At 39.2% G+C, this 17,658-nt stretch overlaps 1 protein-coding gene and 2 long non-coding RNA genes across 4 annotated transcripts; 1 reads left to right on the top strand and 2 right to left on the bottom strand.

Annotated features, from left to right (window-relative positions):
- Positions 1 to 2,162: 2,162 nt before the first annotated feature.
- On the bottom strand, positions 2,163 to 5,522 carry LOC121905123. The gene is made up of 5 exons (XM_042423125.1): positions 5,199 to 5,522; positions 4,732 to 4,833; positions 4,080 to 4,217; positions 3,792 to 3,944; positions 2,163 to 3,671 (listed from the first exon to the last, which is right to left on the bottom strand). Exons 1-5 carry the CDS (start codon positions 5,250 to 5,252, stop codon positions 3,492 to 3,494), a joined length of 627 nt encoding a protein of 208 aa, XP_042279059.1. The 5' UTR covers positions 5,253 to 5,522; the 3' UTR covers positions 2,163 to 3,491.
- Positions 5,523 to 5,646: 124 nt separating this feature from the next.
- On the bottom strand, positions 5,647 to 8,725 carry LOC121905127. The gene is made up of 3 exons (XR_006098359.1): positions 8,153 to 8,725; positions 6,276 to 6,431; positions 5,647 to 5,925 (listed from the first exon to the last, which is right to left on the bottom strand). It is a non-coding gene; the product is annotated as an uncharacterized LOC121905127 (long non-coding RNA).
- Positions 8,726 to 13,955: 5,230 nt separating this feature from the next.
- On the top strand, positions 13,956 to 15,726 carry LOC121905126. 2 transcript variants are annotated; one of them, XR_006098357.1, is made up of 3 exons: positions 13,956 to 14,083; positions 14,177 to 14,235; positions 14,481 to 15,726. It is a non-coding gene; the product is annotated as an uncharacterized LOC121905126 (long non-coding RNA). The 2 variants fall into 2 exon arrangements; XR_006098358.1 differs by having other exon boundaries at positions 14,177 to 14,751; positions 14,832 to 15,726.
- Positions 15,727 to 17,658: the final 1,932 nt, after the last annotated feature.

Here is a 17,658-nt window from a genome sequence, read left to right as displayed (position 1 = left end):
CAAATAAACAACACGAAAATGTGAGATGCTCACCTGTGAATAGTTCACATCAAAACTATTCACACTGGCAGCGATATGAATTTGCGACAGAAACACAAATTTGTGAGAGAATTTGTGACAGCTCATTCTGCTGTCAGTCAGCCCGGTGAAGACAGTTTGTCTGGTCGCTGTGCTCTAAGCTCACCAGGAGCTGCAGCTGACAGACAGCTGCTTCTGTGGACAGAGTCACTGAACGCAGGTCGGAGTCAGAGTGGATTGAATGGATATAATGCTCTCCTCTTCTTTTGTCGAGTGACGAGAAGGAGGACAAGGACAAGATGATGTTGACATCATTCAGTGATGAAGATGATGATCTCTGACCTGTGTTCTGGGGAGCTGAGAGCACAGCGGCCGGACAAACTGCCTTCACCAGGCTGACTCACAGCAGAAAGTTACTGAAACAAAATAGTTTGCATGTCGGCTCCACGGGAAGAAATCCACAGTGTATATGTATAAATACATGATGATGATGCATATGATACATGAATCAATGTATTGATTCCCACTATAGCGAGTGAGCATACCTGCCTGCCTGCAGTGAAACAGGCAAGCTCACAGACAGACTGGGAGGTGATGAATCAATGTAGATACAGTAAATATGTTCAAAACACATACAGCGGGATATTCAACACCCCATGTGGGCCTTCACAAGAAACAGCTGTCTGTGTAAATTACGCTTCGTGATTGGTTGATGCTTTATTCACCGGGTGAAAACTCAAAATTATACTTTTTTCACCTTGTAATATTCACATTCTGTATGAAAGTACACATCAAAAACAAGTTTAAAAAAACATTGCACAAAAAAACTGCCCCCGGTGTGTAAAGGCCTTTACTCTCCTATATCTTTATATGACAAATAGTTGTTTGCTGACATGTCATATATTGCACCAATATAATAAGACTTAATACCCCTTACATATTTCATCCAGGCTCTTCCCTTTGTATTCTCCTAGCCATCCCTGTCCCAACGCCAGGAGAACTTTGCTTATTTTAGCTAGCTGGAGGGTGCCCTCTAGAAGGCGGTACTGCTTTTTGTGGTCGCTGATGTTATGCCCAAAGAAATCTGCCAACTGGTCAAGTTCTGTAGTCTTGAGATTCAGAACGGTTGAGAGGGTAGCGATGTGTTTCCTGAGTTTCGTTGAGGTTAGCACTTTGGGATTTTTGATGTCATGACATTCATTCACAAACTGCTTTATGCAGTTGGAACCCCTGAGGTAATGGACAGAATGCGGCAATGCAAACAAGTATCCATTTTCATTCAGCAACCCACATTCTTCTCACTTCTCAGTCAGAGTATCAAGCGATTCCCTCATGAGAGGGGTGAGGAGAACAGTAACTTTCCTTCCTCTCTTTCCTACTATGGCTATCCATACAAAATGTTTGCAAAGCATCTGCTCAAGTGCTGTAAGGGCCGAGTTGACATCTTCATGCATTTCTGACGTGTCCTTTGATAAGTACGCAAACAAGATCCGTTCTGGATACCTCTCCTGCTCTCCCGCGGTTAAAGAGAATTACTTGCATCAGGTTCACTTTAGCAAGGCTTTTCCACTTAAGGGCAAAGGCTTTTCTTTCAGGACATTCAAGTGTTGCTGCTGTTCCTCAGACAAATAGCAGTGAAGATTTTGGACATCGTGCGTGAATGGAAGGAGTTGAGGAGAATTCCATTTGGTCTGGTCAAGTTGAGTTAGCGCTTGGCTTGCAATGTCAAATTTCCAACTTTCTTGATATAGCTCTGTAAATTCCTCAGCATCTTGGGCAGCTGGCATCTTTAATCTTCAATCCTTCGGACTTAATGAACATGGCCAAAGAATGCAAACTGTGTCCCACTTTACGAGCAAGAGATGGATGTTGATATTTGCCAGTTTCATCACTGAATCCAGCTAGGCATCTTGCAGCAGTGACAACATGACTGTACTTTTCAGGTTTTATGAGTTCTTTGATAGTCTTCACAGGTTTAACTCTTGTTGCTTCCAGTACCAGTCTGCCAAGCTCTCTCAGTTTTTTTCGAATGTATTGCAGTGCTCAATGCTTACTTTTTTCCTAAATGAAAAAATTTAGGAGCACACAAAGAAATTTAAGAGCACACTGAAAAATATCCAAGTAACAGTTTATTAAAGAAAACAATTCATTACATACATATTTAAGCTCTGTGTGTGTGTGTGTGTAAATCAAAATTTATGTTGTCTTATTCTTCAAGATACATCATTCATCATTTTTAGCAGGACAATGAGCTTACAAAAGTAGGCCCATGCCTACTACACGCAAAGGATATCGGTCGTCCAGCTGCTTTTATAGTTTGGTCGTCGTTAGCGTTGTTAGCATCACTAGCATTAGCCGCTGTGCTAGCGTGAGCCACCTCAGTTGAACCTTGCAAATCAACTTCGCCGGATTCCTCTTTCACCTCTTCTCTTTTTCGCCCAAAATAAAAATTAAGGGGCTTCATCTTTAGTGATGATGTTAATTATTGTACCAAATACTTCTTCAGCACGAGCACAAGTCTGTCCCTGACTGACTGAGTTACTGTGGTTACTGCCTTGTCGGCCAAGCGTCTCCACCTCCTCTATCCGTTGTTTCAACTTAAAAGTCCTCTAGCGTTTCATATAGTCTTATGGTTGTAATTTGTACTCGCACAGTGTGTGAGTAAATTATTTTTCCAGTTGGCACATATCTATTTTTAGGGGCAAATGTGAATGAAATACTCACACAGTGGAGCCCTGCATTGGTGTTGGCTGATTAGCTTCTCATTCAACCAAACTCTAGAATGCAGCGGTTTTCCTTAATAGCAACTGTAACCTTGTCTTGATTCATAACACTTAAGAACTTCCAGTATGCTTCGCTAATCCAACTGGAGCAGGTTCAGCAAAAGCACACAATGCTTGGACTCTTTTTTTTTTCACCTGCTTTAGATGTATTACTCTGAGGCTTGAATTTGCAGACCTGAAAATGTCGCCACATAACTCTTTTTGTGAACAATCCATAGCAGTAAAAACAATGCATAAATTCTTGTCCATCCGTTTTTTTCTTCGGTTCCACTTCCATGGGATGAGTTTGCCTCTCGCTCTGCAAAACTTCAGTGTTATGTTCAAAGTCCTACCTCCAAAAATCAATACCAGACTCACTAACAAGAGCACCAGACAAACACAAACATTGAAAAAAAAAGTAACACTTCCTGATCATCATCAAATACTAAACTATACCAATCAAGTTGACTAAAAAATTAGAATAAGAATTTTATTCACAAATCAAAATTCCAGTGAAAATGCAAATGCCTACACTCGTAGGATTCATAATCTAACCCCAGGATAAACAAATGGAAATTTTGTAAAAGTATTTTTTTCTTTAAAAGTGCAAATAACGTTTGAATAGTGCAAATGTACCTATAGCGGTACAATATTGATGGTATGAAAATTTCAGCCTTAATGCATCGTCTATATGCATGTCTGGCACTCTAGTTAGTGAACATGGTGTTGAGTTTGGCTGGTGCTATCCTTTAAGTGATGACATGAAGGAGGTAAAAAGAGGCTTACAGGATGGCTACAGCTTCTCCTCAGCCTTTGTGAAGCCATTTCAGACATAGAAGTGGAAGGGCCCTTTGTGCTGTCATCACTTGAATCGCAGAGAGCATCAGAAAACTGTCGAGGTTATGATTATCCATTTTTGTTCACAGTCTATTAAAACCAATTACAGGGGAAAGATTTGGAGTGAAATTGCCCATCAACTAGATATTGGTATTAAGAGTGTCTTAAGCATACCAGAATGCTTTTTGTCCTTCTCAGCCTTGGAACTACTTCATCATCTGATTGCACACTGGAATGGTCTTTTACAGAATCCTCATCATCGGTTTGGTCCACTATACTTGCATGTGAATTGTGCAGAGGATCAGAAAAATCTGATGCTCTATTCATCTGCAAAAAGGGAATCATATCAAGGAATGGTTATCCATTTTTGTTTACATTCTATAAAAATCAATCACAGAGGAAGGATTTTTGAATCAGTTGCCTATCAACATGTTACTGGCGTTCAAAGTATCTGAGGCATACCAGAATGTTTTCTGTCCTCCTCTTTTTTCTTCCAACTTCATCACAGTGTGGAGTCAGAGGTTGGTCTTTAGTACAGTCCTCATTGGTTTCATAACTTTCGGAATAATCCACCAGGGAAGACCCTCGGACAGTAAACACCTAGATATAATTAAACACAAAATAATCAGTACGCTGATAGTAATCATGTATGTGGAGGTATTAGCTAGTTATAAAAGTTAGCTCATGTGAAAACTGTTTCTGAATTAGCATATAACTTCAAGTGAAATGCATGGCACGTTCTTTTCTAGATGTCTCAACAACTTTAACATATAATGGGCTGCAATGGATCATGTTCAAAATACCCTTTTTAAACATGCAACAGCTGGGGAAGTGTAAAGGTATACCTGTAACAATTAAATTTAGATACTGACAGGTGTTGCCTTAATGATATCACTTAGAGTGAAATCCATACAGAAAGGCCCCATGAGGCAAGACTCGAAACATGAGTGTGTGATGTTAACTGGCTCCTACCACATCACCTAATGAGTAATCCTGACTGAAAAGCTGTATCAGAAGAGCAATGTAAACAACTTCATATCTTGGTAATAGAACTACATGGTGAACAGGTCAACATAAATAGTTAGTGACAACAGTGTCTACATTACTCCATTACCTGTGTGCTAGAATCATCTCTCTTTGAATCCTCATGGGAACTATGATCTATAGGGAACGTCTCGGTCTCTACTGCCACAGCAGGAGCCTGCTTGCTTTTCAACTGTAATTCAGATAAAAAACAAGAACTTATATTGATCAGATCATATATCTCTGAGATAAAATGAAATCCACAGATACACAGATAATCAAATTAATATAAATACTGGAGAAATACAAAAGTAACTGTACTAATCGGCACATTTTTACACACTTTAAATTCTCAAAAAAACTTGTATCCCTAATCTAACCAACTCAGTAGGGCTCTGCATTATGATGATATATATCACATGACAAGGAAAAATGTCGTAAATCACTCTCTTTACGGTGATATTTTTCATCATTTGGAGTCTGTCCATCTTTTGTGTGGATTACATTGATAAATTACTCTTTTTGGCTTTTTACTTGCAAATCTTTCATTGCACTTACAGTAACATAATGAGTGTAGTCGTCATCAACTCTCCACCACTGTGCTACACACATGAAGGGCTCAGCTCCGCCTGCACTGAGAAAGAGGCGACTATAAATGACAGCAAAATGCAGTAGAGACTTTATTTATGTTATTTACCTAATTTATGTGCACACGTTTCATTTCAGCTCAGTTGATAGTCTCTGCGTCTTGCTGTTACTTATGGTTGTGCTAGTCTCCTCGGCTCTCCGTGGTTCACTGCACGCGGGGCCAAGTCCTCCGTGTGTGCAGCACAGAATTGGAGAGATGGTGAACCAAGTGAAGTACTTGAGTTGATGACAACAACACTCTTTACGTTATTGTAAGTGCAATAAAAGCTTCACGAGTAAAAAGTCAAGAAGAGTAATTTAATTTAATCCACGCAAAGGATGGACAGACTGGGAGGTGGGGGTGGGGGGGGGCATGGACCAGAAACTATTTATTCATTGGATTTACAGAAAATTTATCAGGACACATATCATCTTTGGGATATGAGATCTTGGTCATATCGCACAGCCCTACAACTCCCCTTTTTACACCATGGCCATTTTGAATCACCATAGTTGTAATCGATTTCAACTCCTATTTCTATTTTCTTCACAGCAAACAGGCACAAATGTAGTGACTTTTTTCATGATGCAGTTTGGAGATTTGTGGTTGTCATTCACTAATCTTCCAAGGGATCCATCTTCTTTGGATGCATCAATACTGAAAAGTATAAGAAAACTACGCATTCAACTTAAACTGTACTACTTAAATATGTAATTTCATAAAGTGTATACATCTTAACAGTTTTACTGTAAGAGTCATTTAAAATACATAGCACATCAACTCTATCTGTATGATGTGTGATAGGAGAACATCCTGATAAAGATAAAACTCTTTCCATTAGCCTAAAATGTCAAGACTTTTCAGTGATGGCTAAAGTTACAAACCAAATCTGATTCACTGAATTAACTTTTGCAGTTGTTCCTGCTTTCACTCATTCATCAACTATTCAAAAGGTCTTAATTAGAATTTCTCTGATCTCTACGAAACATGTATCTTTACATGCTCACCACCAGTGACGTTCCCGCCATTCAAATTCAAACAGAAATGTACTCTCTCTCTCTGAGTAGTGTCTGGACCGGCATTCTTCCAGTGATTTGAGTTCACCCTGTACTCCAAGACAAAAGAACCTAGTTCGACGGGCTGGGTAGCGAACACTTCTCTTCCTATGAGGACATATAATTAAATATACATTTTAATTAGAAGAAACATTGAGTTGTCTTAACCTGTCACATACAGCATGATCCACCGCTTGTAAATTAAATGTGGTATAATCATAACAAAATGATGTTATAGCCTACTGCCTTTAAAACCAACATATGTTGGAGCTAAAGATTCAGTGCAGTGTTTTCTGTGGAACAAGAGATTTACCGTGGGGGCAGTGTGTACTGGGGTGGGGTGGGGGCGGGGGTTCCCAGCCGAGTCACGAAGGCATTGGATTTATACACTAGAAGATTTTGAAAAGACTTTTAAAAGACTTAAGTCTGACACCCTCTCAAAGTCACTGAGTTTAGTTACCGAGTAAGATTTTGCAAACAGACACTACACGCTGATTGTTCCTGTTATTTACTCATTTTCATATAACAACTTTTTCCTCTTTTTTTTTTTTTGTTTTTTTTTTACAAATTAAGTTTTTGGGGGTTAATGTTTCTCAAATCATATCAGCTAAGACAATCACATTTCAAAGGTGCTGTCCTGTACTCGAAAAATGCCTTAAATTTGCAGGGAAAACTAGTTATTTAACATTAAAACAGCTACACAGTTTATACAGAAACCACATTCAACCATTAACTGGACACAGCGCTTTCAGCTGCTGACCATTTACAGCATACTGCCATTAGAAACTGAGTACAGTTAGCTGATAATCATCCTGTGTTTTGACAGTCCACTGGCCCAAAAACATGGAATTCGTCCCAGTATGCCTGATGGCCAGTACACCTCTGGCCGTAACCTACTGTTGTGGCTGTAAAACAGTGGATAAATTGTTTTGAGCGTCACACAAACTTAGAGGTTGAGGTCTGAAAATTGTGACTGCAAGTTTCAGTTTTGTTAACCTGTTGGCTGTTTTCAATCATTAATAAGCCAGGAGCGGAGGAGGAGGCGGAGGTGGTTTTCGTTTCAACGCTCTCTTCACCGGAGGATTCAATGTGTGTTTTCGTTTGTTAATCTGTTTCTGATCATTAGGAAGTCTGGCTACTATTTGCTATTTACTTAAACATTTATTTATGTTAAATATTTTTCATGTAGGCCTATTGGTCTCTTTTATTCCGTCTGTTATACAGTAAACGTTTGTTGTATTGATATATTTTTTAAATGTGTCACAGACACTCATTCATTCTAAATACTACATTTTAATCTTGTCAGTTAGCGAGCGTCAGCTATTGGTCAGGAAAAAAAAAAAATCAAAACAAGCATCCCTATCAACAATAAATCAAACCACTAACGTCAGACAGCCTTATCATACTTTAGCAGTTATCTCGTGTTTCTGCAGTGTTGCAATGGTGGCAAAGATTTTGGCGTGGCAGCCCACCACTGCAAAATGTTACCAGTGGAAACACTGCAGTGTAGTAACACAACGTGGACACTTTCATAGCCCTTCTGGAAATGCCAATACAGCCTTTTATCATTTTCCAACTACAAATATAGACATTTATAATTCATATAGACAGGATATAACACAGGCAATATGCCATTGAAAGAAATGTAGAGCACTTTAGTTTATTTCTCTTACGTTTACTGCAACATTCATGATTGAAGCCAGGCTTATGTAGAGTTGTTTTTTTGCCAACAGATCTCTGATTCTGACAAGTAGGCTAAATATTTGTGTATTTGCACAATTTTGCACTTGTGTAATATGCTGCCCCCCAAAGGACCTGCTGCCCCGTACCTTTGTTACTGTCATTAAATCTTTCCATAAACCCCGGCTTGTCCATCAAAGACAGAATGTGTGATGTTGCATCATCAGCAGGCCGTATCCCTCTCTGCCTTTTGAACATCTCTCTGTGAAAATAACTTTTAAATCATTACACAGGTATTCAACATGAGAAAACAAACTCATTGATAACTTATCAAATGATTTCAGTGAGTCGTTTTTATATTCAGTGGTTTATGATCTTTGTGGAGTAGTCACCAGAACCCCAGGTATATCCAAGATGGCGCAGATCATAGATATAAAACACTAAATATATCTATGGGGTGGACTGACTGACCTGCTGGAGGGTTATTCCAGAAAGTGGGTTTAGTGAAAACTGAGCTTGTTAACCCTGAGATGAGAGAAATTCTGTTTTTCAAGTTCCAGAAAGAGAGGTAATTTAAACTCTGGGTCAGTTACCATGGTGACTGTGAACTTTACCTCCTCACTGGCAGGTTTTCTTCAAAAAATCCAGAGTTTCTCTCTGTCTCCTCCCTCTTACAGAGCCAGGCACGCTGTTTCATTTCCTTATTCATTCAGTCCATATCAAAACTTGTATTGAAGAATATTAATTAGGTTTACTGTCAGAATCAAAGTCCTGATTGGATATTAGTTTGTTACTCCAGGACTATCTAAATGCACAGTCATGCACAGTCGTTTCTTTCCCCCACTCTGACTCAGGCTCTTTTTTTAAAGATAACTGTAACCGTCCACATACACATGGATTAATATCTCTACATCCACTGGATTTAAATGGAGGCTCTGCTTTTTAATTAGCCTACCTGTTGACATGATGAATCATAGTATTGGAGCTCCATTGATGATGGCTTTTTTTATTTACCACTTACAGCTTAACCCAGAGTGAACAGATGCAGGATTGATTGAACTTAGATCAGTTGTTCTGGAATCAAAAAGCTGGGATAAGCCGCCACAGGTTTAATCAACTCCAAATTCAGGGTTTATGCCAGGCTAGGTTAAGTGCATAGGTGATAAATGAAAACAGCCATCATCAATGGAGCTCCGATACTAAGATTCACCACGGCAACAGGTAAATAAAAGGCAGAGCCTTAAAAAAAAGAGCCTGAGTCAGAGCGGGAAAAGTGTCAGTGAGTTAACACAATAAAGTTTTATTCAGTGTAGTTGATTAATTCATCATTTACTAGACTTACATTTCCTTAATGATGATAAAGTGGAATCAGACTGTGTATCAGGCTGCAGCTACATTACATTTTAAATATATTTGTTCAGCTTTAATCTGATGGGGACAAAACACAGCAAGCAGCAACTGAAGATGAAAAATATAGTTAAAGATTTAAAATATATGTAGTTTAAAGACATAGAGACATGACTGTAGCTCACAGTCTGATCAGTAATAATGTGTTTGATGATTTGTACTTGAAAAGGCGTCGAGGTTAAAATACAGTAGATTTTAAATGTTCAGACATCTATTTGGATCTTGGCTCAACAGCATTCAGTGATCCTGCTCACTCAGAAATATTAACATATAATCTCCAACATTTATGTTCCATCAGATAGAGATAGAGATAATTATTCATTGATCCCAAGTGTCTAAAGCTTCATACAGATTGTTTAAATTTAAACTGAGATTACACATCTCAGTGTAATCATTGTAATCTCAGTGTTACACTGAGCAATGCAATAAACATTTCAGGTCAGGAGGTGCTCTAACAAACTGACAGCTGTCTTGTGTGCAGAGAGTCACAGTGTTATAACAGAAGGACATACAGAGGTTTGATTCTGAGCTGAGGCCGAATTCATGCTGTGTAATATTTGAATGTGGGAGCAAAAACCACTGTTCAAAGAAATAATTGATGCACATAAAAGTGGTAACTTTAGAAAGTCCTGAGTAACAAACTAATATCCAACCAGGATTTAGATTCTGACAGACAGTAAACCTCCACTAATTAACGTGCTTTGATATGGACTGAATGAATGAGGAAATGAAGCAGTGGTTCTGTAAGAGGAAGGAAAAAGAGAAAAACTCAGGGTTTGTTGAAGAAAACCTGCCAGTGAGCAGGTTAGCTTCACAGTCAGTTACCATGGTAACTGACCCAAACTAAAAATAACACACAAAGGGCTGCTTATTAGGCCTTTCACCTCACGCAAGATTGTAGACAAATCGTCTAAATTTTGGGCCCTGTTTACACCTGGCATTAACATGCGTCTCAGGTGATCCGATCACAGGTGGACATCTCTAAATACAGGTGTGACCGCACCCAAGAGATCCGATCACTCAGACCACATTCGGAGGTGGTCTGGGCCACATGTGACCATATTCATTTAGCAGTGTAAATGCAATGTGTCCTGGGCCACACTGAAGGACCACCTACTCAACTGATGTCCTCTACTTTCCTGCAGACTAGGCACAAGAATTGCATTGCTGCCTCCTAGTCCAAAGCTGTGTTGACTAGTTTGATAACAAGATAAAGATAGGCATTATTTTGTTTTTCCGTTTTTCATGTGAATTAAAAAAACATAATCCAACTTCCCGTTTTCCTCTTCAAATAAGTAATGGGAGTAGAAATTAAACCAAAACCAGAAAATAACTTGTTTTTTGCTTGTCTGTCTAAAAAAAATATTTCAAAAGCTAAATGTTGCTGAATAGTTTTCTCTGTCCTGTCAAGTTGATAACTACAGTTTTTAGTTTTGCTGCTCAACATAATGTGCTCAGGCAACTGCTTTACTCCAAACAGTAGAAAACCTGGACTGTGTGTGTAACAGCTGACTTATTGGATGTGTAGAAGAAAACAGAACATAAATTAACATTAGATCCTGACCGATCCTGTTGGCGTGTTGGAGATTTAAATAATCAATTAACTTACGCTGACTGTATCTTGTGCGTAAATGCGCACAGCGTCTCTCAATGGGGAGACACAGCTGCGGGGAGATCGCTGCATATAACATTAGTATTTGTTACATATATATATCAGTGGAGGCTGGTCCATAGAGGCAGAGGAGGTTGCTCCTCTATTTTTTGAGAGGCAAGAGGGAGATCAAAATATTAAAGAAGAATATTTGGTTGAAATAAACCACTATCAAATTTCAGTATTATTTATAAAATATTTTTTCTCTTCTTTGGTAAGAATCCATTATTGAAATTCTGATTAAAATGCTTCAACAGCATCACCTGCAGGGCGGGAGGAGAAAGGGCAGTCTGTGTGAAGTGGTGGTGGGAGGCAGTGGGGGGGTGTGGGGGACAGAGGAGGACAAGCTCCTGCTGTCCTCAGGATGGGATTTCTTACCTCAATTTAATGAACTTCACTTTTTTTCATGCTAATCTATGATTGGCCAAGACACATAAAATGATGCTCCAAGGGAGGACGCCCTCCCTAACCAATCAACAACCAGAATGCAATATTGACATTGCATCGGTCCAGTGATAGTTTCTATATTTCATCTTCAGTTCTCTACCACTGTAACATAGGTGAGTGTGACAGACTGGTAAGAGAAGAAGACCGTAAGATAACGATAAATTAGGTTTCACTTCTTTTATGGAGCAGTAGATAGCTGCTTCCATTAGCCAATGCAACAGTTAGCTTGATGTAGCAGCCCTGAAGGACTGTTAAGGACTGTTGTTAAACTAATGGGAGAATGGATTTGGACTGTGCGGCGCAGCAGCAGCAGCAGGACGCCTTCAGGGAGCGGCTGGAGAGAGAACCAACTGAAGAAACAACCAGGAGAGTTAGCTTGTGTCATTGTTGCTAATAATAGACTTGTTAACCAGCATCCACAAACAAACAAACTAGATGACCAACAGCCATAAATGGACGTTATGACATGGATACTTCATCTCCATGAAAGAAAGAAGACATCAGATAATGTGAATCAGAAACAGCTTCTCTCTCTCTGTCTCTTTCATCGTTAATTTCATCTCTGATGGTTAAATGTCTCTCTGTGTGGCTGTTGTGTGAATTCATCTCTTTAACACAAATGCAGCAGAGATCATATAGTGTGTTGTGGGTAGTTTGCTTGTTGAAGTTACAGTGAGCTGTCTGGTCTCACTCATTCATTTGGAATTGATCCAGTTTTTAATTGAGTGACTGTTCAGTCACTTGTTGATGTTGTATGATTAGTGAATGAGTGTGCAGGAGGTTTGGCTGGTTGTTGTGACATTTTCTTCAGCTGTATATTGAGTAATAAGCTTAAAGTAACCAGAATAACAAGTGTTAACATGTCAGCTTTGTAGACTATATCTTGTATGTTGTGTATATAGATAAGAGAGTGTAAGTCATGTATTTGATAAATGCGTTAATACTCTCTGATGTGAACCTACACTTTTAGATCTGTGAATGTTTTTAGTGTTCAATCTTACTAGTATTTAGCAGTGATCTGAACCTGTATCACATTATAAGCTTTGTGCTACTTCATATATTTCTGTAAAATACATAGGAAACACGTGTAAATCCTGTGATATATTGTCTGTTTTTGATGAGAACATAAATCTGTTGTCACAATAGAACAATACTATAAATTAGAATTTCACTTTGTTAGTAAAATGACACATTCTGAACCACTCCATGGCTAAAATGAGCACTTCTTTGTTTAGAAACAATATGTATAAATGTCTTTAAAGAAGCAGCCTTTTCACCATTCAGGGGCTTTTGTTTTTGATAGCAAATTGTTTTATTGGCATATAAAATTGCCCCCCACCTCTCCGATTTCATCGGGTATGTGTGTGTGTGTATATATATATATATATATATATATGTACATTCCGATGCAGTGCTAGAGCAAATCAATAGAACGGGCTGATTTTTGTGAGGGGATTGTATATTTGTTTATCCTGTTATCAAACAAGTTTAACACAGCTTTGGACGGAGGATACACAGACCCCCAGTCCTCCCACTGGTTAAAATCAAAAGAATTTGGTCTTTGCAAACAGAAATGATGTAGGTGTTTAGTTGCATATAGAGCAGGGAAGTGAGATCCAATCGCAAGTGGTCACTCAAGATGCATGTGGAGACGCATGTTAACATCAGGGGTCCGTTTCACAAAGCAGGTTCAACAAACTCTGAGTCTAATCCTGAACTCTGAGTTGATCTACTCTGAGATAGGAAACTCTGAGTTTCCTGTTTCAGAACAGCTGATTTGAGTCAGTTTAATCAACTCAGAGTAATTTCACCTCAAGCGCGTGCACCACAACTATAAAAAGCCAGCATCAATGGAACCCAAATTCGACGAGTCGCCATGGCAACAGGGAAGAGGAGGGCTGCGTTTTTCACCCCACTAGAATTAGAAATCTTAATGCGCTCATACAGCGAGTTTGAACACGTTTTCGAAAAGAAGTGCAACACTGCTGCAGCTGCAAAAGAGAGGGAGTCGGCGTGGGAGAACATTGCTACCTGGGTCAATGCGTAAGTTTAAATGTAGTCCTTTGCAATCACAATAATATTACAGGGGAAAACTGCTTGAATGGTCGCCTATTAATTTATTTCATTTAGGTGCAATCCCGCCAGGGAGAAGTGCACTTGGCAGAAGCTTAGGATGAAATATAAAAACATTGTTCAAACAGGTGAGACCTCGGCATAATCTCATGGGGGTACCTCATTTTGATCATGTTTTACATTGTAAAGTAAATATTAAGTGGCTGTTTGACTGAGCAGTTGTTTTATCCCCAACATAATGCTGTTTTCACACACATAAATGTCTTCTCATCTATGTCCTGTTAAATAATTAAGCCTATTTAAACTAACACAGACTTCTTCTCAGCCAACAGAAAGAAGGCAGATGCCTGTAAAACAGGCTGTGGCCCAGCACCGCCACCTCTAACGGGGGCAGAGGAGCTGGCCCTAAGCCAGAATTTAGGAAGGCCAGTGGCTGAGGGAATCCCTGGAGAGAGCTCATCCTCTGAGCCCACCCCCCAAGACACAAGTGCCTTTATAAAATGTAATATGCCTAGGCCTTTTTTTTTTTTTTTTTTTGAGCCTATTCATACACATTTATTTGCCTTTCATGTCCTTTTTTCTTTTGTCCCAACAGATTCTGATGGTGCTATCTGCCTGGTGGAGCCCCCTCACGCCACAACAGACCTTGTAACTGTAAGTAGGCAATACTCCAAAGATTTTGCCAAATGGTAGTTTAAGTATACTGAAACATACCACTCATCTAGAATGAATATGTCTGCTGCCTTTGCAGAGGGGGATCCAGAAAGGCGTATAGGGGTAACATCTTGATATGTTACTGATAGTTCTCTTCCCATTCACATTTCTTACCATTCTGGTGGAATATAGAGTGACATTTAGCCTACACTGAAGTATTAACACATTCTCATCCTTTTTAACAGAGCATGGCTGGGCAGCACCAGTAGGGTCCCTCAACTTCCACTGCACAGATTGACACAGTGAAATAGATGTTCAGTAAACACCATTCTGTGGAATTCATGTGCAACTGTATAATTTAATGTCCTCCTTATGTATTCCCAGTTACCAGTAAAAGAAGTTTACAAAATATACCTGCTGAAAAAAATACAGAAAGCCGATAAAGAAATGCTATACTTGGACCGCAAGATTAGGAGGGCAGATGAAATAATTGAAATACTGGAGCACAAGTTAGAGGTGGGTGCATGGTCACAGGTGAATTATGTGAATTATGTTAACTATTGGAACGTTAACTAAACTAGCTTTTGTATTTGTAGGAAATAAAGAAGACCAAATGAAACGTGTATTATGTCATAACTGCTGTGATGGTGGTGATGATGGTGACTTAAACTCTAAAGTGATTATGGCATATGGTGTCTCTGACTGCTCTGCCGTCCTGGGTCCAGGGTCAGGGTAAGGGGTCAGCAGCCTAGGTTGGCATGGGTAACCCCTGTCACCCGGCAGAAGGCCATCAAACTGTAATGTATAGTGGATACATTAGAGTGTATTAAAGGAGGGAGACAAGTGAATTATATTGTGCAAATCTTTAGGCTTACCACGTTGCAGTCTGTTGCTCAGGTTAGACTTGCGATATATCCCCGAGTCATGAACAGACCCAGGCCACATGGCCTCCACATTGGAAATGATGTATGCAGCATCACATATGATCCTGACAGTACAGAGAATTACAGATGTTGGTTGAACTATGATGCAGTCTTTTTTGAAACAGTAGTCAATCTACATGTACCTGCACATTTATGCTGTGAATGGACTTCCTATTCACATAATCAGCTTAATTTGTGAGGGAGCCGTGATCGGAATGTGTACACCATCTATGCAGCCAATCACACTGGGAAATCCTAAAAGAAATTAAAATTACCAATCCCAGTCTGAAGTTGCAGCACAGTGTCATTAACAGAATATAATTTAAAATTAATTTAACAGATCTCTACATCATTCACCTGCAATCCTGTGGAACTCCTCCTTGATGGCTCTGACAGGTTTATGTCCAGGGAAAACGACAAAGATGGGTAAAAGCGGTTTCAGGGCGAGGCACGCTTTTCTGACCGCCCTGCATACAGTTGCCTTACTCAAGTGGTCAGCATCTCCGACATTGTACAAAAAACTTCCATTTGAAAAGAAACGCAGAGTTTCCCTCATTTCAGGGTTAACAGACAAAGCAGGTTTAGTTTTCACTAAACCTGCTTTGTGAAACGGACCCCAGTTGTGAACAGACATAATTAGAGCTGTCCACTTGTGATCGGATCACCCGAGACGCCAGGTGTAAACACGGTCTTAGAGTGTAACATGTGCACTTGCGTGCATCAGCTGTGCAAAAGCATGTGTGTAAACTTGATGTAGTAATACAAAAACTATGTTCATAAAGTAAGAAAGGAAATGAGAACATTATAGTGCTTTTTATCCAGAAAAACTGCAGCTCCCTCAATCTATAGCTGATGTTTAGCAGCTAGCAATCTGTGCTAACATTAGCAGCTAGCGATGTGCTACAATTGCAAGAAACTGGGTACCAAAGAAGAAACAATATTAAATGAACAAAGTCATATTCAAATAAAATTAACCCACCTGTTGCTCACATGAACATGTTCCAGCGTTAGTACACAGAGGAAGCACTCCGAGTGTGTGTCAATGCCATGGATGTATTATAAGAGCTGGATACCGGACTAAAAACGGCGCCCATTCAGTCCGATAGGAATTGCTCGCCTGGCGCATACGCCAAAAAAAGTTTCTAGCTTCCGGGTTTGCTTCTGTGTTGCCCACAAGCTCCCGCTCAGCCCATAGATTTTACATTGTGATGACGTCACAGATATTTAAATCACTTTTCTCGGCTCAAGGAAAGTTTGACAAACACAAAACCTCCATGGATCAAAAGTTCATAATAGAAAGAGTCATAATTGATGTTGTTTGCAGTTCGAGGGGTTCTGTCAACAGTTTTACAGGCATCTCTTTTACAATGGTGGTCTATGGAGAAAATCCTTTTTGGGCCGCAGGGGGATTTTTCGCTGCATGAACCAGTTGTCAATCACTGACTAATCATTTGTGTAGGAGAAGTGGGAGGTTTGACACAAAGCAGCATGTTAGTCTTCCTACTGTGGAGATTTTGAGACAGGCTAAAAGCTATTAATATGTCAAGTTTTTCAGTTTTAATATTTTTTCAGGCAAGGGGATTTACTGCTGGCTCTGATGTCTCCGCAGCATTTTGATATATATATTGATACATGATAAATGTGTGTATGTATGTATATATATATATATATATATATATATATATATATACACACGACATTAGCATGATTTCATTGGACAAAACAACAGGGCTGCCTTTGGGGCTCTATATGTACAGATATCACCATATTTCAATAAATATAAATGTATTAAAATGATCTACCATCTACCATCATAAATCCACCTGGCACTTGAGGTTTAAGGCAATGTCTCATTGGCTAAAATGTTACACACTTCCTGTAGTGTGTATCTGTGGCAATACAGCAGACCCAGGCATAGGGGGCAATAGAGAGCAAAAATTTCACCCACACTTTTCACACGTTTCCATACTTTATCACCTTGTGGGGCAAGTGGAAAAAAAGGAAGAGGCACATCAGGGGAGGCTCTAGAGCTCCCCTGATGTGCCTCAGGTATTGGGCCCACCATTTTGGGCCTCACGAGGGCATTGGTGTGTTCCCTGTGACTTGGCCCCACGAAGTAATAAATACAAGTGCACACACGCACACACACGCGCTCCCGCTTGCATGTGTTTTCACTGCACATAGATGTATGTTTATTATATATATTATTATTATTATGTTATTATATATAATTGTATTATCATTATTATTATTATTATTATTAATATTATTATTATTATTATTATATAATATATATTATATATATATTATTATATTTTGTTTTGGTAGAATTAGATTTTAGGATATTAATTTATTGATCAAAGCATCGGCTAACCTTGTTTACTTTATTATTGTTTAATAAACACTGTTATATCTTTAAAGAGAAGTCTTTTGTCATTATTGTTTATATATTGTGAAAAGTGGCTGATTGAGAGCTTGAATTCAAACATTCTTCATTCAC

The sequence above is a fragment of the Thunnus maccoyii genome, chromosome 10, assembly GCF_910596095.1.
Source record: "Thunnus maccoyii chromosome 10, fThuMac1.1, whole genome shotgun sequence".
Taxonomy (NCBI): domain Eukaryota; kingdom Metazoa; phylum Chordata; class Actinopteri; order Scombriformes; family Scombridae; genus Thunnus; species Thunnus maccoyii.
The sequence above is the reverse complement of the archived record's forward strand: the minus strand, read 5'-3'. Positions and strand labels throughout refer to the sequence as shown.

Bases quoted from the DNA above. Each gene is read 5' to 3' on its own strand.
- LOC121905123 (XM_042423125.1), bottom strand. From the start codon at position 5,252: ATGTGTGTAGCACAGTGGTGGAGAGTTGATGACGACTACACTCATTAT. The intron at 4,834-5,198 runs GTAAGTGCAATG...TCTGAATTACAG, and splicing joins ACTACACTCATTATGTTACT to TTGAAAAGCAAGCAGGCTCC. The intron at 3,945-4,079 runs GTATGCCTCAGA...CCCTTTTTGCAG, and splicing joins GGAGGACAGAAAACATTCTG to ATGAATAGAGCATCAGATTT.